This window comes from Alligator mississippiensis, chromosome 2, assembly GCF_030867095.1.
Source record: "Alligator mississippiensis isolate rAllMis1 chromosome 2, rAllMis1, whole genome shotgun sequence".
Taxonomy (NCBI): domain Eukaryota; kingdom Metazoa; phylum Chordata; order Crocodylia; family Alligatoridae; genus Alligator; species Alligator mississippiensis.
Window position 1 is genome coordinate 245,124,745 of NC_081825.1, and position 24,389 is coordinate 245,149,133.

The window sequence follows — 24,389 nt, forward strand, 5'->3', positions numbered from 1 at the left end:
CACCTATACATGTAATGAAGCTTAGCACATATCGGAGCAGACTCAATTGAGTCAGCTGTGAGTCTGCTGGAGGGTGCTAATTAGCAGGCTCCAGCAGCTTCTGCATCATGTGTATTCAGCACCCCAGCATTTCAAAATGGTGGCGGGGGCGCTTTAACCAAAGCTCATCGAACAAGCTTTAGTTAAGGTGCCACTGCCACCATTTTGAAGCACGGGACACTGAATACTTCTGATGCTGCAGGAGCTTTAATTAGAGCTACTCTCAGAGCAGCTCTAATTAAAGTGGCTCCCCCTCCATCCTGGAGCAAACGTATAGATGCTATTTAAGTTTAGAATTTTACTATGTATAAATAATTAAATATAACTTTTTGAATTTATAATGGTATATTATAATTGTGATGTAAACCAAAAAAGGACATACCCATCTTGCAATAGATACAGGTCCAGAGAAAGCGTTTCACAGAATAACTGTTCTGTCGCAGGCTCAATACCAGTCTGAGAAGGCCCTGGAGTGAAATGGATCAGTGGTTCTACAGCTGAACTTTGCCCTGTTTGCTTTCCAGGAAATAATCTTGCTTCTATTCTTCTAACTAGAACTGTTTGCAGAGTTTCCTTTTTTTTTTGACCCCTACGTCATAAGTATTCTCAAGGGACTATTATGCATCTTTGATTCCTCTAAAAACTTCTGTGCTTGGCTGGTTAATGGTTCTATCTTTGTGCCACTAATTAAAAGTAATATTTGAAAAATTTGGACTTTGTGGCCTTCCCCTACAAGTTAAAAAACCAAAACTAAAAAAAATTCACTTCCTTACTCTCTTCCTCAAAAAGTTCCCCATTAAAAACCTGAAGTTACATTTGAAAGGGTCTTCATACCATATTTCAGAAATATACAATATATTCAAAATATCTAGAATGCTAGTTTTCAAATGTGTAATGTAAACTGCATTGTGTTATGTCTACAAGCCACCTATGATTAGTTCTTCAGTCCTGAAGTTTGTAACTGAAGGATTCTGAAGATGCATTTTTTTCCTCTCCAAATCAAAACTTGTTCCAACAGAAAAAAGAAAAGAAATTAAAGTAAAAAAAAATCCAGATTCAGGATTTAATGTACACTACACTTTTTAAAGAACTAAATTATCAAATCCAAGGTTGCATCTGTAAAGTCTGTGTACATTCAGATCCCAAAGAATATTCAAGCAATTCATTTGTGTGCACATTAGTTTAGTTTGGAGAGACACTATATATCTCTGTTTGAAACTTCAGTCTTAATGTTTTCTGCCATGATAGCAGACACTGTATGCAAAATACAGAATGATGCTTCTGTCAAAATGAATCCCAGATGTAACCAACTGAACCCAAATGACTTAGAGCAAGGATGTTGTGGTGCTTTGTTTTGTTCTGAATTATTTCCAGTCTTCCTGTCATACAGGTGTACTAAAAACTATGGGTTGGGTTGAGATAGGGAAAGAGAAATCTATCTTTAATCAAATAAGAAGCCTGAGGGAGACCTATGCAGAAGGGGCAACACTTAGCCTAGCAACCTAGAAAATGTCCCTTTAAATGCCTTTGGTGTTTAATTTTTTTCCTTTTCAAAATATCAAGTGATTAGATCATTTAATATATTATTTAGCTAACAAAAATTTCATTACTGAAATAGAACTGTCTGCACTATAAAGGTGCAAAAGTGTGCCATGAACCAATAAACATTTTTATTGAACTCATAACTTGATATGCCAAACCAAATTTTATTAATTTTGAAAAAGCCTTGCTTTGGACAGAGGGTATATATGCCAAGTTTAGTCCAAAGTAAATTTTTATAGCAAGGTTATAAACACCTGAAAAACAGCATTTATAATGGAAATATTGACAACTCGAAGAGGTCCTAGAAACAAACATCTATCATAACAAAAAAAAAATTATACACATACCACAAACACATTTTAAAAATAAATACCCCACACACACACACACACAAAACATAAATAAAATAAGCATATAAAGTCCTCTGCAAGAAGGACTTGTTACATTAAATACACAAAGTATTACACAAAAACACAGATGCACACATTCCCCTCTCCAACTGTCCATAGCAATTACACACCGCCCACATTCAATATCCTTTAACCACAGCCTGTGAAGTACAGTACTGGCATAGGTTGCTCAGTATCATCTGTAAAGTAACCTACGCCAGTTTTTAATGCGCAACGGAAATCTGGTTTGCTCCCAGCTGCTGGTATAATAATTACTGTCCTATGGTTGCTAAGAGATACTCTGACTTTTTTTTTCCAAGACTACTAAAGCATTTCTGTGCGCACAAGCAAAAGGATGCTGGGTAAAGCAATAAAATGACTCCAGCTGTAGCTCTCCAGCAGAATTCAAAGCCAGATGACAGCTGTAGAGAAAATGAAAACCAGACTGAGCTTCCCTCTTCTTCAAAGCTTCTCGCCTCACTTTTCCCCTTCTCCCACTTTGTTAGAGCTAAGCTTGGGGGAGAATTCAACATTGTTCTGCAAACACTGTTAAAAATGTTCTGTTTTAAACTGAATGATTACACAGAAGGATGGATAAGAAACCAAATTTCCCTTAAGTCCCTATCCTTGTATTTGCTGTCTATGAAGCCTGAGATTTTGCTGTTTGATTCTCTTTAGCACTAAAAGATTTTTTTCAGATTTTTAAAAAATTTAAGTGACACAGGCCTCAAAAAAATTAAAAGTATCCTCCTTCTGTTTTAGCTGTTTCTTAGACTTAGACTGAACAATTACTTTCAAATTTGACAGTAAACACTTCCACGACAAGCAATCATTTATATAGTTTCTGGCCTACATTCTGAAAGTATTTTGAAATGTTATCAGGATTTGTTTAAATGCTTTAAATCATCTGGATTTTTTAAAAAGATACCTGAAATACACTTTTCACCTAAATCTACTTTAAACAAATCAGAACTCAAAATTTTACTATGCAAATTAATAAAATATAACATAAGACGACATACGCTTTAAGCAGTAAATATATAGAGACTAACTCACTTAATGGGTATTACCCAGAAAAAGAATGAGCATTTTCTCTTCCTTATTTGAACATTATTCCACATATGGAAGTAAACAGCCTTAATTAAAAAAACCCTGTAGTTGATTCGAACAGGGAATATAAATGTTGCTTTTTTTTTTTTTTTTTTTTTTAAACTGCTTGGAGTTCACTCAAGTTAATCTATTGTTTGAATCATTTGCAAATCGTGTGTAATAACTTCTTAATCATGTGTTACCCGATAAAAATGACATTACAAATATTGTAGTGTCATCAGTGAATTAGTTCACACTTATTTGCAAGAGGACCTTCATACTACAAGCTATTTGTGCAACAGAAATTCTAAACTAACCTAGTTTGCAGGCAAAAAAAAAATGCCAATTAAATATTACCTTTATATAGACACAAAAAATTCACATCCTGCCTCCCTGCTTGCAGCAAAACCACTTTAGACAACATGTGCAAATCACAGGACTTTTCCCCCACTTTGGCAAAAAAATCTGCAGCATCTGCTCCTGAAAACTGTTCAAGCCCATTCCTCCTGTCTCTCCCCGCTGCCCTTTTAAAAAAAAAAACTATTCAGGCTTCAACTGTATTCTACCCCAGGAAATTCAAGAGAAAGCCCTTTTCTTATTCATTCACAATGATTACGAAAAAAAGTGTTGGTGGCCTGTGAAACACATTCATCTACTTTAACAATAAAATCTTCTAGGAACTGTGACAGATTTGTTGCATCGTCTCCAAATTAAAACTTAATATAACAATTTGATAAAAAAGACAGATAAGTATTCAAAGAAACACTGTATGGAAGGAGATTTGCTTATATTTCATTATATATGATCTTAAGTCTTACTTTTGGTTTAGGATTCTTAATAAATTAAAATAAATTATATCTAGAAGTTTACACTTAGCAAAGAAAAACTATGAAGACCAGCCATTTTAGTTACAGATAACTGAATGCAGAGACATGGATACTTACTGATCAAATGAATCCTGCTTTTCTTACAAGAAAATCAAACGCAATACCAAGCAACTGCCCATATATATGACCAATAAATAGGTCTGTCTGCTAAATGGACTAAAAGCTCATCCATTAGAGCTTGCGTGCCTGCATGTATTTTTAAGTACACACACCTGCCCACCCACTCTATATAGTCATACTGTACCCTAATTAATTATACACGCTGGACCATATTAACCTTGGTCTCAACCAGGACTATAGATTCTTATCCCTGGAATAACTGTTGATTTGTGTCCCTCCAAGTGTTAATTGCCTTGTTCCTCTCAAATGATCTAATCAATCCACTTATTGCCCGTTTTCAAAACATCTCCCTTTCCCTTCCATATAAAATCTTTTCTTTCTCCAGTCCATTCTTGGCATCTGATGAAGTAGGTTGTTACCTATGAAAACTCTAAGGCAGTGATTCTTAACCAGGGTGATGCCAGATCCTTTGAAGTGTGCTGGGAGGTGTGAAGGGATTAACAGATAAACTAAGCAGATAAACCAGGATCAAGCTTGTCTGTCTGCATCATCCCCTACTGCCCAGTCCCTGTGTGCAAAGATAAGCGCTGTAATATATAAATTATTTTTTAAAATTTATTGCCATTCAACTCTGAGAAGTTATGATGGGGTGCTCCAAGTCCAAAAAAGTGGAGAACCACTGCTCTAAAGATGCCAGCCACCTTGCCCTACCTTCTACCTGAATTCAGACTAACAGTCAGAATCACCAATTAGTAATTAGTGTAGTAACTGAACAAAGAATAAATGGTATTTAACTTAAGAGACTTAATAAAAGTATACCAAAAATTTTCCAGCAATAAGCTACTGAAAGACTAATAGCATACTTTAACCACTTATGGCAATAACTAGTATTTCTAATTCTTGCAAGCAAAATAAAACCTACATGGTATGGTAAGAGTGAGGCCAGATACAGTCTCAAAACATGAGATGGCAGTGGCTTAAATAGATGGCAGTTTTAATCCCACTTTAGTCATTTAATACAGTCATGCCATTCTTAAATTGAAAGCAATTATGGAAAAACAAAAAAAGTGCCGATTAAAAAAAATTATCACTTTTTAGTTTTAGTAAAGTATTATGTTTGAAAAAGAACATCTAAAGTAGGGGTATCAAATTTATCTGGCTCTGCAGACCAGAGGAGTGGCATGAGGCTTCTCCACAGGCTGGATCAGGCCCATGGAGCCCCTGCTCACATGCCTAATCCAATGCATGCGGCACCCACCTGGACTGGTCCAGGATGCTTGTCAGTGAGCGAAGTGGGCTGCACAGCCTGGGACACTTACCCCAGTGAGCGGTGCATGGCCAGTCCTGTGGATTGTGTGGGTCAATGGGGCAGCACCAAGTGCCAGGTTAGGGACCTCCATGACCACATATTTGACTCTCCTGATTTAAAGCAGCCACATTAAAGCGATCTTTCCTGAAAGTCAAAATAGACTGGCTTGCAATGAAAAGGGTGCCTTACCACTACCAACTAGATTTGATTGCCAATTAGGAATCTTTTTATAGTTCACTAATCATGAGAGGACAGTTTTATGCTTAAGCCACTTGCCTAGGAAGTATGAGTTCAAAAATCCTTTCTTTGCTCTAGCTAGAGAATCATGGTGTGACTACAGATTACTTATTTTTTCCCTTGAGCTTCATTTGTAAAAGTAGTGATACTGAAAACTGTTTCTGCAAAGACTGAGAAACTGTTTCTTCCTCTTAGCAAAACTAATTAATAATTGTAACAACTTATCAAGAATGCAGTGTACACTCCATCCCCAACACTTAAAAAGCAAAGTTGGACAGTTTTCTTTAAAAAAAAAAAAGATTTGCTACCGTTTAAACAAGAATTAATGCAGAAAAGTCTATACAAGGGGTTCTGTCCAGATGATCACAAAGGTTGCTTTGTGTTAAAAAATAAATAACTAAATGGTGCTTTACTTTAAACTCCACATACCCACACATCGAACACAACGCATGCCCAGAAAATGCATCGCATTAATTGGACCCAGCTCATCCAATGTCTATAGATTGGGTGCTTTAGTGGGGCTTTTTTGGCACTTTTATCTAATAGCTGATTGAATCAGCTATTGAATCAGCCATTAGATAAAAGTGCCAAAAAGCCCTGCTGAAGTGCCTGATCAATACACACTATGCAGAGCTGGGTCGAACTAACACACTGCTTCTTCCAGTAAACCATACGTTTGGTTTTTTTTCCCCACATCTGTCAGCAGCCATTGAGTTTGTAATGTAGGAACCAAAGGAAAACAAACAAATGAATAGGAGCATCTTCCTAATGATTTTTCATACATTTCAGTTACATTGGCTACTTTGTCACTTGCTATTTTCTCATAGGAACTCTTATGCTTTTGTAAAGACAGGCAGGCATTATATTTTATTTTATCTTCCAGCATATTTAATTTTCTATATTTTGCAATCTGTGTGTCCTTTATTGGGAACTTGTGGGCTCAAATGTGCCTTTGCTACACTGATAATATCCCCAGAGGTTTCAGGAGCAGCAGACCCTATGCTGCAACTTACTTGGTTTAATTTAAAAAAGTCAGAATGAAAACAAAGAAATGACAGATATTTGAAACAATTGCAAAGGAAGAAGTTTCTAAATTATTATTAAATTTAGCTCTTACGAATTAAATGGATTTCATAACAGAAAGGAATGCATATTTAACAGCTTTATATTAGCAAATACTACAGAAGTCAATCAGGCATAACATATAGCTCTTTGCTATGAATTTCTACACTTAGTAGAATAACTAGAGAATATTTACTGAAACCTCTAATAAAATGTGAATATATTTGTACTGTTTTAAAATGTTCTTTGTACATGTATACAATGTGGAATTTGCGTAGTATGAGCTATTACAGAAGTCTATACACATTTTTTCATTAAAGGATAATAACATAACAGAGCCTATTATATACATGTCAGGGAAGGATTTTTGAAACATTGGGGAAATTGTCTAGACAACAAAAAATAGACTATTTTACCAAAAGTCAGAATTCTGCTGAAAGAATTCTGCACAAATGCAAATTTTATAACATTGCTTTTTGTGGCAGTTTCTTGCAAGGCTTAAAACAAGTTTCTCTTCTCCAATACACTCCCCTTTTGGAAACAATATATGGTCTAATAATACTGTCTGAACTACTTCAATGATAGATTCAACTATATAGGGACAAATTCAATATTGCTGGATGTGTGACAATAAAATAGTAGTTTAAAAATAAGCGCTTGATTTCTCTATGATTAAAACAAATATTACTGCATCCACTTTTAACAGTGCAGATTAAAAAAATTGGAGTTTATTTTATTTTATTTTAAAACTTCCCACTGCCCCAAATTAAAATGCTTGCATGGTCAGATAAGTGTCACATTCAATTTTCAGGATCTCTTTCAGTAATTAGGAGGATAGCTTATGAAAGGCCTTTGATTCTTCAAATACAGTAGAGTTGGATATCTCCACTTACAATCCACTTTCAGTTTTTTCCTTATATTGGAATACCATCTCTTTAATCATTGTTTGATTCATAATCAATTTCTCATATGTTACAAATTGCCCACTAATCTTATCTTTGTCATTTTCTACATTTCAGTGCCTTACCTTACCTGTATAAACAGGTTAAAAAATGTGTACAGCAATAATCTAATGTAATGTATAAGAAAAAAAATCTCTTTAAAGTTGCTTTAGAATACCACTAGTTTTGAGTGACTCTTAAATCTTTAAGGAGAATGTTGTGTGTAAAGAATTAATCCTTTATTTAAATGATGCATTTGAAAGGTGAAAAATAAAATGTGTGCATGAGTGGGAGAAGTCAAGATTGCCTTTGTATTTCCCAAAGTAGTTGAGGCTAGAAGACCTGTCTGTATACTTGAAGTGAAGGAAAACCAGTTTGTCTAACATAGCAATGACAATTGTTTTTTTTTTTTTATTACAAAGAAACTTGGAATATTTAAAGTAACAAATCAAATTCTCACTGTATTCAATGACAGCCCTTTGGTAAGTGTCATTATTTTGTGGTACTTGAAGAGGAAACTTGTTATACCTTTTAATGTTGTTTGTAAAAAATTGCTCAAGGACGGTTAAAAAAATCCTGTAGTGCTGCCAGGATCAATAAAACTTCTAAAAGCTGCTTATGAATAGCTTTAATTTTGGCATGTTTTATTTAAAATTATGTGAAATTCTGTGATTGAGAACCGATTTCATTCTTTTGTTTGAACCGGATCCTTAGCAGCATTTCCTCTATGACCCTTTAACCTTCATGTTATTTCCCGACTCCTCCCTACACCCAAATCACTCACAGTGCCAGCAGAACATACTGTTATATAATGAAATCCAGTGAGCAAATAAAAGTCCTGGATTTTGTAGGTCAGTCCTGGCTGGTTGGTGAAAACTGAAACAAGAGTCCTGGAATCACAAGGGCGTTGGGTGCAGTCTAGTGGGGAGGTGGAATGGCACTGTGCGACTGACTGCCTGGTGCACTATAGCACTCTTCCTCCCTGCCAGACTGCACCCTCCGCCCCTGCCCACCTGCCTCTGCTTGCAGCAGCAGCAGCACTGTTGACTTGGGGGCAGTGCCCCAGACTTCCTTAAAAATATGGTCACCCTATATATAGTGCTACAAATTAACATCCGTCTGTAGCCTAAAATAGGAGATGGACTGTATAATATGTTTCTTCCAAAAAGGTGACTTATAAAACTTGTTTTGAGAACTCATTCTGAATCATTAAACCTGAAACTTCTTTGTTAATAACAAGAATAACCCAAACAACAACAGAAGTCAAGTAAAGGTAATTTTCTCAAAACTTAAGTACATGATTGATATAAAGTTAAAGCACTTACTTGATAGCTATCTTCAGATGCCTCAGCTTCACTTTGTGATAGTGGACAACCTATGAAAACATTGCAAGAATTTGGTCATTTTTTTCATTGTAATTTCTTCCAAAAACATTTAATACACAAAAGTTAGACACACACATACCATGTTACTGCAGATACAATGTTTATCACCCGCAGTGATGTCTCCACCATTAATTAGAAAAGAGTTCCTTCTTTCAGATTAATAGATTTAAAACTTTTACAGGGGCAAGGTAATAAAGAGAAAAGAGCAATCAATGTGCGCTCAGAATGTTATAGTCTTTCATTTTCTCTTTTAGAGACCTGGATGCTGATATAGAAAGCAACATCTCAACACAAATCATCTAGTAGGAGAAAATAATTAATATTTTTCCTTTGAAAGAATAAGTATCCCTTTGTTATGCATACTTCATGCAAGTGAAAAACATACTTAAAATATATATCAAATGGATTTTTCTGTATACAGCTCTCCATTATTTGAAGTTACTACTCACATATATATGGAAGGGAACACTTTTAAATAAATATTGATCCTCCCACCCCCCAACCTATTTACTGTGTTTCTACCTTACATTTAACAGTCTTTGTTTTCCTTGTTTGTCTGTTCCATGAAGCAGCCATAGACAAATCTAGGACTCTTTTTAATATTTAGCATAACATGTTTTTCTATAAGTATCAGATAAAAAACTTGTACTCAGAACTATTAGAAAAGTGTAATTAAAAAACCCAAACAAACGTCAACTAAGTGTCTAAGCAGACAGAGATAGTATTCTTAAGGATGTCAGAGCAATCAGCATTACAGTTTACACCCTAAGAACACAAACTGACATACTGCCAGGAAATGCTAGAGCAGGGGTGAGCAAAACGGCAGATCCAGCCAGTGGCTGGACTCCATTTCCCAGCAGCCCCTGCCCACACCACTCTGACCGGTCTTCATGGAGACCCCAGGGGCAGCAGGGCCATGACAGCCCCGCACTCCCAGGGTCTTCATGAAGAATAGCTTGGAGCAGTGCTGGCAGGTGTGCAGCTGGGTGGGGAGCTGCTCCAGGATCTTGCGACAGTGACAACACGGGGCTGGAGCTGGGACTGAGCCGTGCTCAACAGTCTGCACACCCTTGACCACAGAACCATGGACACTAGCCATAGTGGTGTGGATAGGGCATGCTGGAAAATGGAGTCTGTCATGGGCCCAATCCAGCCTGCGGGCTGCATACTGCCCACCCCTGTGTATTCCCTGATGCATACAAAAAAAGATCAGCATTGGGAAAAGACAGTCTAGCAGTTAGAAAACAAAACAGAACTAGGAATCTAGGGATATGTTCAAATCAGCACCCTTACAGGCTTCTGATATGATGTGTGGTAAGGCACTAGATCTTTGGGCCTTCATTTTCTCATCTGTAAAATGGAGAAAATGCTAAATCACTCAGGCCCCCACTATACGTTATGTATATTATAAAATTAACTGGTTATTCGTTTAATAAATTTAGACAGGCCACACCTAGAAAGTGAGACTGGCCACACATGCAAAGTAATTATCATACAATTAACTGATTAATAGCACAATAAATTTAGACTAGCACAGGTACAAAATAATTTTCACATGATAAAAATGCCTATCCAGGTATAAAAAGAGCCAATCAGCTATAAAGTTAGTGCTTGAAAAGAAAGATCTCTATCCAGATTTAATTTGAACATGTAGCAAGGCCCTCAGGGATGTTTGAAAATACAATAATTAACGTTTCTAAAATATTTGAGAATTCTTTCTTGGAAGATTCTGCTTAAGTATTATTCTGTGTCCAACCATTATAACCATATGCTGTAGACTAGTCCAAATAATGAAATACCTTCAAAGAATTAAATCAAAACACTCTTGGATGACATCACATCAGATTCATATGGATAAACTGAAAAACTAAGATACATACCTTGAGAGATATCCTCTACAGCCCTACGAATACCCCTGTCAAATGCTCTTGCATCAGCAGGACTCTGAAAGGTGAGGCCAAACTTTTTGTCATCAATCTTCCAGTGATGAAAAGTTGGGGTAACTTTGTTGTAAATGAGGTCTTTCTTTAATGTACATTCCAAGACCACCTTCCAAAGAGAGAAAAACAAAGATGTTAGCTGAAAAATGTATTAAATATATCTGAAGAAAGAACAGTCATTATTCTGGGTAATTTAACTTCAGATCGGATTCTTAAAAAAGACTTCTGTTTCAATTTTTTCCAGTTGCAAGAAAGCCGTTTCATCACTGTTTAAACCAGTAGTGGCCAATCTTCAGCACAAATGCCACAAGTGGCAGTGGTAGCCTGTGTGTGTGACATGGCAATTGGGGAAGGGACAGGCAGCACAGTGGCAGACAGGGCAAGGAGCAGAAAACAGGGAAGATCAGGTAGGGAGCATAGGATAGGAAGCAAAAGGCAGAGCTGAAGATTGGGTAAGGAGCACAGGGCAGGAAGCAGGAAGTAGAGCAATGGGTCAGGCAGGTGAAGGGGACTGGAGTAGTATTCAGGAAGGGTCCAGGGCTAGTTTGAGGCACATCTATAAAAAAGCTTGGTTCTCACTGATTTAAGCGAAACGCAGGTCTAAACTTGGGATGTGAAAGATTAAATGGTTAAACTATAATTATATTTATACCGTTAAGGCATTACAGTAAATGTTTAACAGAATATTTTTCTGAAGCACAGCTTGCATTTGCTAGGGTGAAGTCAATTTCATCAGATTTTCAAACTAAATTGTGCAGATTGTTGCATGGTTTACCAGTACTGCAGAGCAGTGTGGTGTGTCCCTCAGCCCGGCCCATACGTATGTGTGTTGTCGGTTACTTAACTGATATAACAAGAGTTTAAATGGCTACATTTTTTAATGATATTCACATCTATAGTTTAAGCCAGCAGCTTGTGATGGCAAAGCAGTGTTTACACAAAATAAAATTAATTATGACCATAATAGATTAAAATGACAATGTTTTAAAACAATTTTTATCTAGCAATGATAAATACCTCCCGAAAGAAGAATATTTCCTTGCAAGAAAAATCCTTCATTACTAGTGTACAATGGTTGTACCAGGAATGCACTACCCACATTTTGATATAGGTCTTCTGCAACTTCTAAGGAAACCAACAAAAACTACCATATTACAAATTTTTTTAATAAAAATATGTTGTATTTTGCACTTACAAAAAATACTGTGTTCTTCAGTCTCGCCAGATTTTTTCCCTATCACCAGAGCTCTATATATAAGAATTGCTTTAGGCCAGGTAAAGACATTATACTTTTGCTGGTATAGGTGATCAGAAACCAGTCTATACCTGTAACAGAAATGAAGTGCAGTGCATACTGACTGGTTAAAAAATAGCAGAACCCAGTCTATGATTTGCGCCCTGCCCTTCCTCCCTCCCACCCAAAGGGCTAATGTTTGTACCGATCTAAACTACACCACTTACAGAAAACTGCATAACTTAGACCGATTCTGCATCAGGCTTTTTGAATGTCTGTACCTAGCTTTTGAATATATTGCACTGAATGTTAGAATTTATCCTAAGTCCTTTTGTCTAACACTTTTTCTAGTCTATTTTGAAGGGTATAGTTTGATGAAACCTCCTTGCTTCCCCTGCAACATGATTAAACAGTTAATGAATTACATTGTTTGCTACTCTTCTGAATTCCTCCAAAATGATTTATATACCAATGTGGAATGGGGAAATCTCCATCTTTGGAGGTTTTTTAAGGCCCAGCTAGATAAAGCCTTGGTTGGGATGATATAGTTGGGGATGGTCCTGCTTTCAGCAGGTGTTCGGACTAGATGACCTCCTGAAGACCCTTCCAAACCTAATTTTCTATAATTCTATACTGAGGTACACTATGTATACTTCTCCCTTGAAGAAGCAAACTAAGGCCTGCTGGGTTTTTGGTTGTATGAATGTTGGTCTAAGGACACAAGCAGGCAAGGTTCTTTGGGTAGATGCAATATCTTTTACTAGACCAACTGAGCAGTTGGAAAAAAGTTCTTAGCAAGCTTTCGGGTGCAATCACCTTTCTTCAGACATACGGAGTCTCCTCTGACTTCCTATTCCTGAAGAAGGGTGATTGAGCCCAAAAGCTTGCTAAGAACTTTTTTTCAACTACAAAGTTGGTCTAATAAAAGATTCATAGGGTCGGAAGGGGCCTCAATAGATCATCGAGTCCAACCCCCTGCATAGGCAGGAAAGAGTGCTGGGTCTAGATAACCCCAGCTAGATGCCTATCTAACCTCCTCTTGAAGACCCCCAGGATAGGGGAGAGCACCACCTCCCTTGGGAGCCCATTCCAGACCTTGGTCACTCGAACTCTGAAGAAGTTCTTTCTAATGTCTAGTCTAACTCTGCTCTGTGCTAGCTAGTGGCCATTATTTCTTGTAACCCCCGGGGGCGCCTTGGTGAATAAAACCTCACCAATTCCCTTCTGTGCCCCCGTGATGAACTTATAGGCAGCCACAAGGTCACCTCTCAACCTTCTCTTGCAGAGGCTGAAGAGGTCCAGGTGCCCCAGTCTCTCCTCGTAGGGCTTGGTCTGCAAGCCCTTAACCATATGAGTGGTCCTTCTCTGGACCCTCTCCAGGTTATCCACATCCCTCTTGAAGTGTGGCGCCCAAAACTGCGTGCAGTATTCCAACTGCAGTCTGACCAGCGCCCGATAGAGGGGAAGTATCACCTCCTTGGATCTGTTCGTCATGCGTCTGCTGATGCACGATAAAGTGCCATTAGCTTTTCTGATGGCTTCGTCACACTGCTGACTCATGTTCATCTTGGAGTCCACTAGGACTCCAAGATCCCTTTCCACTTCCGTGCCACCAAGCAGGTCATTCCCTAGGCAGTAGGTATGCTGGACATTTTTCCTCCCTAGGTGCAACACTTTGCATTTCTCCTTGTTGAATTGCATTCTGTTGTTTTCTGCGCATATGTCCAACCTGTCCAGGTCTGCTTGTAGTTGTTCCCTGCCCCCGGAGTGTCCACTTCTCCCCACAGTTTTGTGTCATCTGCAAACTTGGACAGAGTACATTTCACTCCCTCGTCCAAGTCGCTGATGAAGATATTGAAGAGTATCGGTCCAAGGACCAAGCCCTGCGGGACCCCACTGCCCACACCCTTCCAGGTCGAAACCGACCCAATCCACTACGACTCTCTGGGTGCGACCCTCCAGCCAATTCACCACCCACCAGACTGTGTAGTCATCCAAGTCACAGCCTCTTAATTTGTTTACCAGTATGGCGTGGGATACCGTATCGAAGGCCTTCCTGAACTCTAAGTATACGACATCAACCCCTACTCCTGTGTCCAGGCATTTTGTAACCTGGTCATAAAAAGAGACTAGATTAGTCAGGCATGACCTATCTGCTACGAACCCGTGGTGGTTTCCCCTCAGCATAATTTGTCCTGCTGGGCTCTTGCAAATGTGAGCCTTGATAATTTTTTCGAAGACTTTGCCTAGGATGGAGGCGAGACTGACTGGCCTATAGTTGCCCGGGTCCTCCTTCCTCCCCTTCTTGAAAATGGGGACCACATTGGCCCTTTTCCAGCCCTCTGGGACCTGGCCCGTGCGCCACAAGCGTTCAAATATTACCACCAGTGGCTGTGCAATGACGTCAGCCAGTGCCTTCAGCACCCTCGGATGGAGCTCATCCGGGCCTGCCAACTTAAAGGCATCCAGTTCCTCCAAGTGACTCTGCACCATCTCAGAGTCTACGCATAGCAGTCTGGTGCCTTGCTGCTGCCTCTCTACAATCCCAGTGAGAGCCTTGTCCTGCCCCTCACTTAAGAACACTGAGGCAAAGAACTCGTTGAGGAGTTCAGCCTTTTCCCCCCTGTCGGTCACCAATTGCTTCTGCCCATTTAGCAGGGGTTCTATTCCTCCCTGGGCCTTCCTTTTACTCCCTATATATCTAAAAAACAATTTTTTGTTATCCTTTACTTGGGATGCCATCCTCAGCTCCATGGTAGCTTTGGCCCATCTAACTGCCTGCCTACAAGTGCGAGCAGAGGAGGTATACTCCTCTTTGGTAATCTCTCCCCGTTTCCACTTTTTATATGCTCCCCTTTTAGTCCGCAGGCTGCCCTGGATTTCTCTGGTCAGCCAAGGAAGCCTCCTGGCCCCTTTCCCTCTTTTTCCTCGCATCGTGATCGTCTCCCTCTGTGCCTGAAGGATCATTTCCTTAAGGCACAGCCACCTTTCAATCACATCTACCCAAATAACCTTGCCAAACTAAGGCCTATCTTTTGCATGAAAGTGTGCTGACAAAGAATACCTGAATCTGATATAGACAACTGTTGTGTATGAAAGCTCATACTTCTTTGAACCAGTTAACTTTTAAAGGGGGCATGCTACCTTACCTCCTCTAGGGAAACAAAGTAATAGTATAGTAATAAAAAAAAACAACAAAAAAAAAACAACAAAAAAAAACACACTTGATTTTTATTCTGCAGATTATTGCCATGTCCCTTTTCACACTAGTGATTAAAGTTTTTTCTCCTGAAAAACACCTTTATTTTGGATTCTAATTCCCATCCTCTCCAATGTGAATATGTATGCTTAATCCTCCCTGGTCCCCCAACCTAGGTTGTTTTGTATTGTTTGTGCCTCCTTTTGTTTAAAATTTTGCCTAATATCAGACCATAAATTTTATACAGGTTACACCCTCAGTCAGTTCATCCATGAATGTTACCATCTAAAACCTTAAAGAAATTAAATGAAGAAATGGAGGGGGGAAATGTCCTTGCATTATATTCAATAAATATGGCAGGGAAGTCTATTTTAAAAGAAATGTCCTCTACAAAATACTTAGTTACTTTATGCAGAAAATCAGCATTTTTGAATGATAGATAGTTATACAATGTATAGCACCAGATTAAAAACTTTGTTGCCAAATTGTACTGCTGTCCACAACTCAATTTTTGCCAAGTACAGAGGAAGGGGTGTTTTTTTGTTTTGTTCCTTGGTAAACCTGTTTTATGGAATACGTATATGTTCAACGTATTTGAACTACATAATCTCCTAAACCTGGTTTTAAAGTTGTGATAAAGTCTAATCTGCAGTCACATAGGGAACATTTCCAAAAACTCTGGCAATCTATAAGCCTCAGGGTAATGCTTTCCCCTCTGAAGTATAGAGAATGTTTTTTTAAACAAACAAAGGAAAGCAAGCAGCCACAACACATTCTTCATTTTTACAAATCAACCAAGTCCCTCTGTGCCAACACAAACTAATTTAGGTTTTTTAGCAGGCCACTTCAATGAAGCACTTTGAGATCTATATGTAAGAGTTAGACAAGTGTTCTATGATCTTTGTTGATACAGAGCTTGGGAACTTCTGTTTTACTCTGCATGTGATGCTGAAACTCCAAGATTTCTGAACAGATTGAAGAAATATTTTTCTTTCTAGAGCTTCTAGTCTTGCTCCTCTACACAAGTCACTGTTCAGTACTAAAATATGAAGTTTGGGTCAATAAAAACTAAAACATGGTCAGCAGTTAGGAGATTTTGTGGTATGTAGGTTTAATGATGAGCAATTTAAAGAATAGTGTCAGGTGGCATTACATGGCTGCAGGAGGTGAGAAACAGGTTGCAAATGTAGTAGTGTTCTGTGCGTGCAATAGTCTGCTAGACCGTAAAGCTTACGTATCACCTTCTTCAACACAAAGGCAGAATGAGACCGTGTGTGGTATGGGGACATGGAGACATTGGTCAAAACAGATTAAATTAAGTTTGCTCACAGAGATATTTTAAGTTTTCACTTCCTTATTTTTAAAATCCGGTTCTTAATGAATGTCCCATTCTGGAAGGACATGAGATAATGCAGAGCTAAAAGAGACCCCACTTGTAACAAAGTATTTGTCACTGAATGTATATATATATATTTTTTTTTTTTTAAAAGGCAAGAGGAAATGTTTCCTGCAGGAGTTGCAACAGACCCAGATGCCAGCTGTGCTTCCTCATCAACACCGTACCAAAAATATAGATTACAACATCTGGGGTTCATTTATCTGCTCCTCTACTTATGTTATATATACCATCACCCACTTACAGTTTTCCTTTACTGTCTACATTAGATAGATGGGGAAACCTCCATGTCACCCACCTCGGACAGGAAAAACTTTCTTAAAAATAACACTTAAAAAACCCCCACTTGAATGTGAAATTATAGAACAAGAAATAATCCACAGACTGGACTGTGTTAAGTAAAGCCTCAAAAGGGACTATGAATTCTTATCCCATTATCTGTTTTAGCTTTCATAACCCATATGTCTCTGTGGGTTAATTACTTTGTTAAGTCTCTTTCAATCTCCTTAATTTATTGACCTTCCATCTATCTCAGCAGTGCCCCCTCCTTTCCTTATCTTTTGTATTTAAATGACATTCTTCCCTTTCTATACAGTATCCCTACAAGTCCATTCATAGTATCTAGTAAAGTAGGCTGTAACCTACAAAAGCTAATGCCTTTCTGAATTAGTCTATAAAGGTGACACCCTGCCCTACCTTCTGCATAACTTCAGGCTAACACGATTAACATTTTATCTACATAGGTTAGGAATCATATCATATTCCTTAAGAACCCTACATTGTGAAAGAGGAACAGAATATGATCATGGCTGTGCTTTGAAGAGCCTGGAGCATGGCGCTGGTAACAGGACTAATGAGAGAATCACATACATGATTTATTGACCAAGATCTTGACAGTTTTACACAACTGGTACAGCAGCTTTGAGCAGGTAACAGATGCCTTGTTCATCTCTCTCGTTCTTCACACTTCGGCTTCATGCTTCCCTACAATTCCTGCATCCCCACCCCTGCAGCTTTATACTTATAAAGACAGCAACTTCTTGAATGGCTGCATGCTACTTTGTTTTTATAATCTAAGCTGCACTTGGAACTAGGTCACAAAGCTGCACTACAACCCTATTCTGCAGGACTCAATACACCATGCTTTTGGCCCCAAAAAACTAAAACCTTTAATCAAAACCTCTTCCCATCTACTTTTGGCCATTTCTGCCATTATACATAAATGGTATATATATACAATTTTGCATTTTTCCTGGATCCTGGAGGTTTAAATCTAGATTATTTTCAGGGCCCATTACTTCCCAACTCACCTGGATGAGAAAATGAGAAGGAAAACAGAACCTTTCCAAATTCCAGAACAAACACAGAGATCAGGGTTTAGACCCTCCCTTATTCTCCGATAGCGAGACAACCCCATTACAACCCCTGACTCCTATGAAAGCAAGGGTTTCAGACATAAAGCAAAGGGGGTGGAACTCTCCCTTAATTCCTAAGCATCAGCTTTACACCTATCTGCAGGGATTAATTAATTTAATTGAATATTGCATTCCATATTTCTTCCTCTATACTAAAGGGACAGTGGAGGTTGCCAAACACTAGTTGGGGTAAATGTTAAGTAACTGAGACCTCTTGAGCTATATCACAATTCTGGTTTGCTTCCTCAAACATGAAAAATAGGGGTGAATCTGGAGAGACAGAAAGAGAGAGACAGAGAGAAAATGAATGAATCTGGCTCTGGCCCCTGCCTCCCTTCCCCCTACCAAACACACTGAAAAATGGTTTTGGGTGTATTTCTGAAACCCTTCATCAAATGACCCCAAATTTAGACCATTAAAGCCAGGTCCACCTTGAGTGACCTCTGTGTCTGTAACTATATGTCTGTATGCGTGAGTGGCATGAATAAGCAAATGCCATTTGCTAACTTACCTTGTATCCCAACTGGCTTTGATTTTGAGCCTGATTTAATATTTCATTGATCTGAATGCTACAGCCTCATAAGAGTTAGAGAAAAGAACTAATGCATGTTATTAAATACACAATGGATGGAACACTAAAAGTTAAAGAAAAAGCTGTAACACCTAACCCCCTCCCCCCAAACTCACAGTAGTGCTCCTGGCAGACAGACAAAATAATTTTATTTTTTGAGTGTAAATTCTCAAAGTAGCAAGGTTTTAAAACTTAGGAAGAAGAGGCTCTATTTTTAAACGTAACTATGTATTGAAATATTAAACATAGCTCTCCTTTCCACGGTTATATAAAGTTCATTTTGAATACCTTGGTGGATTGCATTTTCAAAATTTCACTTACATTGGAAGGGATTGGCAAAGCCATTTGACTTTGGTAGGCAAGATGACATCTGTCTAAACTGAGATATAATTACAAAGCCACACTTTCAAATAAATTACTTCTGCATGATAGTGTTATTAGTGCCCAAGACACTTGTAACATTGCCTAGTTTTTTCAATGGACTACAAAAAGAACTCTAATTTGATGTAAACATCTGCTTTGATACTATTTTCCCCATTATTGACAATTTCTAAACACTGGAAGCCAATTACACAAATAAAAATGTGGTGTATATATATGTGTGATTCTAACAGATAACATCACTACATGTGGATAGGTACAACTGGATCAAAAGTCTAGAGTTTAATCCTGCAAACCACTCAAAAGTGTTGTTTTACTTGTTTGGGTAATCCCATTAAAACCAGTAAAGTAACTCATAGACCAGATCTATTTGCAAATCCGCTAACACACAGGGAGAAGCAAAACAAATCACATACTACAAATGATGATCCACTATGCTATTACAGTAACCTGCCTACAGTCATGGGATATAATTACATGCAACAGGAAAATTTTTACATTTGCAGGAGTGAAGTCACCTTGGTCAAATGCAACTAAAATTAATGCAAAAACACTTCCCCAGGTGTTACATGGACACAGTCATCAGAGAACACCTGGTATCCATGCTAAGAAGCCCTGCTAAAATGTACATTAGAGCTTGCTACAACCAGTTTAAGAACTAGAGCCAGCCAGCCTTATTCACAAGGTGCACCCTACTCTCTTGCATAGCCCCGAACAATTTCAAGAGGCTCCCAGGTCATGAGACCTCCCTTAGGTTTGGAGGAGGAAGATGACTGCCTATTAGTTTATCTATGTAAATCCACAGAAAGAAAGGTTTTTTGCTCTGAAGTCAAAAGTCTCCTATGAGATTGCAGGGGACTGAGACCCTGTCACTATGGGTCACCATCCACATGTACTACAAAATTTAGTACTGCAGTTGGTGTCTCAACCAGCAACATTTTTGTAGCATTTCCGCCATTTTGCAGTACTGTAGGTGATGTAGATGTCCATCTGCCCAACTTCTGTAGTGCTAAAGGCATTTATAGTAATACAAGTGTTACATCTGTCCAGGGCCCCTCTGTTTTGAAAACTAGTACCTTTGAGAACCAAGGCAACTGCCAGGGAAGCTGGCAGGACACAAAATCCTGTGTGTATGTGTATCCCTTGAAGAAAGATTTGATTTCCTCGTCACTCCCGGGGATGAGAGGATGCAAGTGGAGGTTCTCTAATATATGGCTCCTTATACTTGGTGTGATGGAGGGGTGGCCACCTAAAATTTGGAAGATCCAACAAATCCCCTAGACCAGCTCACTTTATTCAGAGGGTTTTTTATTTTACATGATTTTGGCTACCTTTGCCAAAAATAAGGAGTGAAAGTCCCACTGCAGCAATTGGAAGGATAGAGAGATGCATGTTTGATGAGTAGCGGCAAAATTTTTTTTTTTTTACTGCCTTCTCTCAAGTCTGCAACATCTACAGTGAAATTGCAGCCTGAAATGGTAAATTTTGGACAGGTGGAAAATTAAGGGGTGAAGCAGAAGGCAAGCCACATGTCCAAGCCACACTCCTTTTTAAGGGTTTGCATCTTGAAATGAATGGAATTTGTACATTTAATTCACTCAATTACTTATGAAAAAATACCACCATTCAAAGATAAATAAGGGGATTAAAAACCTAATATTAGGCTCACTCCCTCTTAAAAAAAATTTGGCCCATGCATATTAAAAAATACAGTTACCAATGAAAAGTTATTTAGATTTCCAATACCTTCACAAAGCAACTTTGTTTTAACGTAAAAAGTTAAAAACAATTATAGCTCCTAAGGCTGCAAACATTTATGCACATGCTTGATTTTTAGCACACAAAATGTTTTATTGAATTCAATAGAAACAATCTTGTAAGTTAAATGTTTGCAAGATCAGAACCATAATTTTTAATGTTTTAGTAATTTTGAAGTAGTTAAATAACATTCCACTGAAATACCAATCTTTATAAATTCGCTGATACTACAGCAACAAATAGCATTAGTTTTCAAATAAGCAAAACTGCTATCTTGCTGTAGGATAGGTGATTTTATCAGCAGTGGACTGAGAACCATTTCTACTGTATGTTTACAATGTATACACACTACCATGACTCCTTTTAAGGGAACAAAATGTTTTCTACTTCTAAATATTGTTTCCCTTAGTTGTATACTTGCTGGCTTCTTATTAAGAGAAATGGTAGGATTGTTTATAAAAAATGGAAAAAAGTGTATGTTGTAAACTTGTAAAAGAAGAGATGGCACAGTGGAGTAAATGTCTTGTTTAGGAATTTGCATGCTAGAACACATGTATAAATGTGTTTTTTTTCCTGGTAGCATGAAATCTCATGGTTTTGTTGCTTATGAATTTAGCTAGTAATCTTTTTCTAAGTTCTTAACTCATCAGAAGAGACCAACCAAACAAAACAATAGAATGGAATCTGCTAAAAAGTGGTGGATTTATAGAATATACTAGTTCTTGTGCAAATTCATTTCTCTCTCTTCAGCTGTATTGAAAATAAACATTTTTAACCCTCTTCCATCTGTCATGCATAATAAATATGCCAAAGTAAACCTGCCACCTTTTGGGGGTGTAGGTGGGGGGGGAGGGGCATGACAAGTTGCAACTGCTGGGACGGACTAGAAAAAGATACAAAACATAATAGGAAAGCAAAAAATCAGTAGAAATAAAAGTCTCTTTTAACAAGTAAAATCTACAGAATTTCAAGGATTACAGGCTTAAGTTTAATGTACGGTTAAACCTGTTGTATTAAGATTGAAGTGAGCCTATGTAAACACAGACAGAGTAGCAGACCTGACCAGGTTAGAGTGGAGTATAATTGTTTCAAGCAGACTGACTGGAGCCAGATCTAGAAAGGTGAGGGTAATAAAGGAGGAAATGTGCAATTATGTCAAGGGTATTTTGTGAAACAACTTTACATTCCAACATGGAACTAAACAAATGGGGCAAACCAGCTCAGGAAAGCTCAGTCCTTTTCTTTTATAGCACAGCTGGAAAGAGGTGGCATGCCTCCCCCCTCCCTTTATAATAGTCTAATGGTTAGAGGATACTTGTAAAACAGTGGGATTACCCCTAATGCCAAACAGAGAATTGCATCTAAAATCTCCCACCTCATCTGCTATTTTGGGACAGAGGCACACTCCTCCCATTTGCAAGGTAAAACTGTCTATATAGCAGCAGCTGATAGCATATAGCCCATAGGCTGGTTCTGGTCTGTGAAGCTACTGAACCTAGCTTGTGGAGCTGGAAAATTCTGCCTGCGCCTGCACTGGGGCTGGGCAGTGAAGAGCTGAGTGGGGGCCAGGCAACTTCCAGTTGTGCCCATGCCACTGATGCTTCTCTCCAGCCTCCCAGGTCCAGTCCGGTATGGGCTGGGTGATTTCAGTGGTGCATCAGTGGTAGGGGGCTTTGCCTATACCACCACTGCTTTCCCCAATCCCCTGCTCCCTGTTACTTCTTTCCCTGAATTTCTCACCAGCTGTAGCCCAAGCACAGCTTCCAGCTGGTTGGAAGCTATGCTGGGGCTAGGCAACTTCCAACTGTGCCCATGCTGCAGCCAGGGGGTGGGGAGAAGCTGCAGCAGTACAGATGTAATTTGCAGATACCTGGTCCTAGAGTAGCACTCCCTAACCTCCCAGCTCCAGTCCAATATGGGCTGGGTGTTTTCAGTGGTGCATCAGTGGTAGGGGGCTTTGCTTGTGCCACCACCACTTCCCCCAATCCCCTGCTCCCTGTCACTTCTCCCATTGAAGCTCCCCACCAACTGTAACCCAGGCACAGCTTCTAGCTGGTTGGAAGCTATGCTGGGCTGGGCAGCTTCTAGCTGCACCCATCCTGCAGACAGATGGTGGGGAAAAGTGGCAGCAGTGCAGACGCAGTTTGTAGATACCTGGTCCCAGAGCAGAAACCCCTAGAGCTAGAAACTGTGCCCACACCACAGCTGGGGAGAGGCTAGGAAAAAAGTGGCGGCATAGGCTCAACTCCCAGCTGCCTACTCTTGCATGGGCACAGGGGAAGCCCCCTGCCAATAACGTGCTGCTGAAGTCACTCAGATCACACTGGCCTGGGGCTGGGTTGCTCTGGCTCATAACTTGTAAAGAGCTGTAATCCTCTGGTTTAAAGGGACTAAAAACATAAACATCTTTTAAAGTTTCTGAGCAGGGGTGTCAACTTATCTGGCCCAGGCTGGAGAAGTGGTGTGGGGCTGGTCCACGGGCCAAATCGAGCCCACTGATCCCCTTCCTTCCTGCTTCTTCTCCCTTTTCCCCAGCACAGCTGATCCAGCAGCTGCTCCTGACAGTCTGGGACACATGCTGTGTATGGTGCAAGTCCCAGACAAGCTAGAGCAGCTGCCAGGTTAGGTATGCTGGGGGACTAGCCCTGTATCAAAAGCATGCACTGTGCTCTGTGTGGGCCTGCTTAGACCCAGGCGCAGCATCTGGGACTGAAAGTTCTGCAGGCCAGATCTGGCCTGTGGGCTGTATGTTTGATACCGCTGGTTTTAAAAAAATATTTCTCCTTCATTACCGTCATATTTTTCTGCACACAACATACACCTTTCCCCTGAAATCAGCCCCCCAAAATTAGAGTGTGTGTATACTGATTTTCTGACTGGGATAGAAGTATTCTGGTTTGATTTCTGCTCCGCAGTGCAGCAACAAGTTGCATTACTATTCAGGAAGCTGAGGCAGTCAATTGACTTAATGGCTCATTGTACTTCACTCCAGAGATGTTAATGACCGTCTATCCTTTTTAATAGTCCTGATATTCCTTTAATCAAGGTAACTTTTCTTCTGGAAATGCTGTCATCTGCTAGCTGCTTCTTAAGTCTCTTTCCTTATTTCACAGCCTTGGAGACTCCTTGGCTGCCTATATATACGCTTTTTCACGTTGTAATTTAGAATGCTCCAGCATTGCCTAGCTGTTGCATGTATTAAGCCCCTGTGCATTTTAAAATAGCTGCAGGGCACTTTATCTAAAGCTCATTCAATGAGGTTTAGATAAAGTGTCCTGCTACCATTTTAAAATGCATAAGGGCTTAAGACACATGACGGTGAGCGGCTTTAATTAGAACAGCTGTCTGGGAACTGTTCTACTTAAAACGCCACCCACGCCTGAGCATATGTCTAGGCAGACCTTAGCTTTTTTCAAACTCACAGATCTACCTATGAAGACCAGTTTTCAGCAACAGCTAACAATTCAGCCATAGTTAAGCAGGAAAAGGAGGGTTAGTCAGCTGAAGATAAGTTCTGCCCCCATGACTCTGGAAAAAATCTTTTTTCCTCTATTC

At 39.2% G+C, this 24,389-nt stretch overlaps 1 protein-coding gene and 1 long non-coding RNA gene across 2 annotated transcripts in view; one reads left to right on the forward strand and one right to left on the reverse strand.

The window, feature by feature from the left end:
• LOC109285447 (uncharacterized) overlaps positions 1-24,389 on the forward strand; it is a 99,337-nt gene that overhangs the window by 65,498 nt on the left and 9,450 nt on the right. The gene's annotated exons all lie outside the window — the stretch shown is intronic.
• Positions 1-24,389, reverse strand: part of SPRED1 (sprouty related EVH1 domain containing 1) — a 98,796-nt gene that overhangs the window by 18,378 nt on the left and 56,029 nt on the right. The window contains exons 3-4 of the mRNA XM_014595453.3: positions 10,821-10,989; positions 8,881-8,930 (exon numbers count right to left, since the gene is read on the reverse strand). Of these exons, the coding sequence (XP_014450939.1) occupies positions 8,881-8,930; positions 10,821-10,989 (219 nt within the window). The remainder of the gene's footprint in view (positions 1-8,880; positions 8,931-10,820; positions 10,990-24,389) is intronic.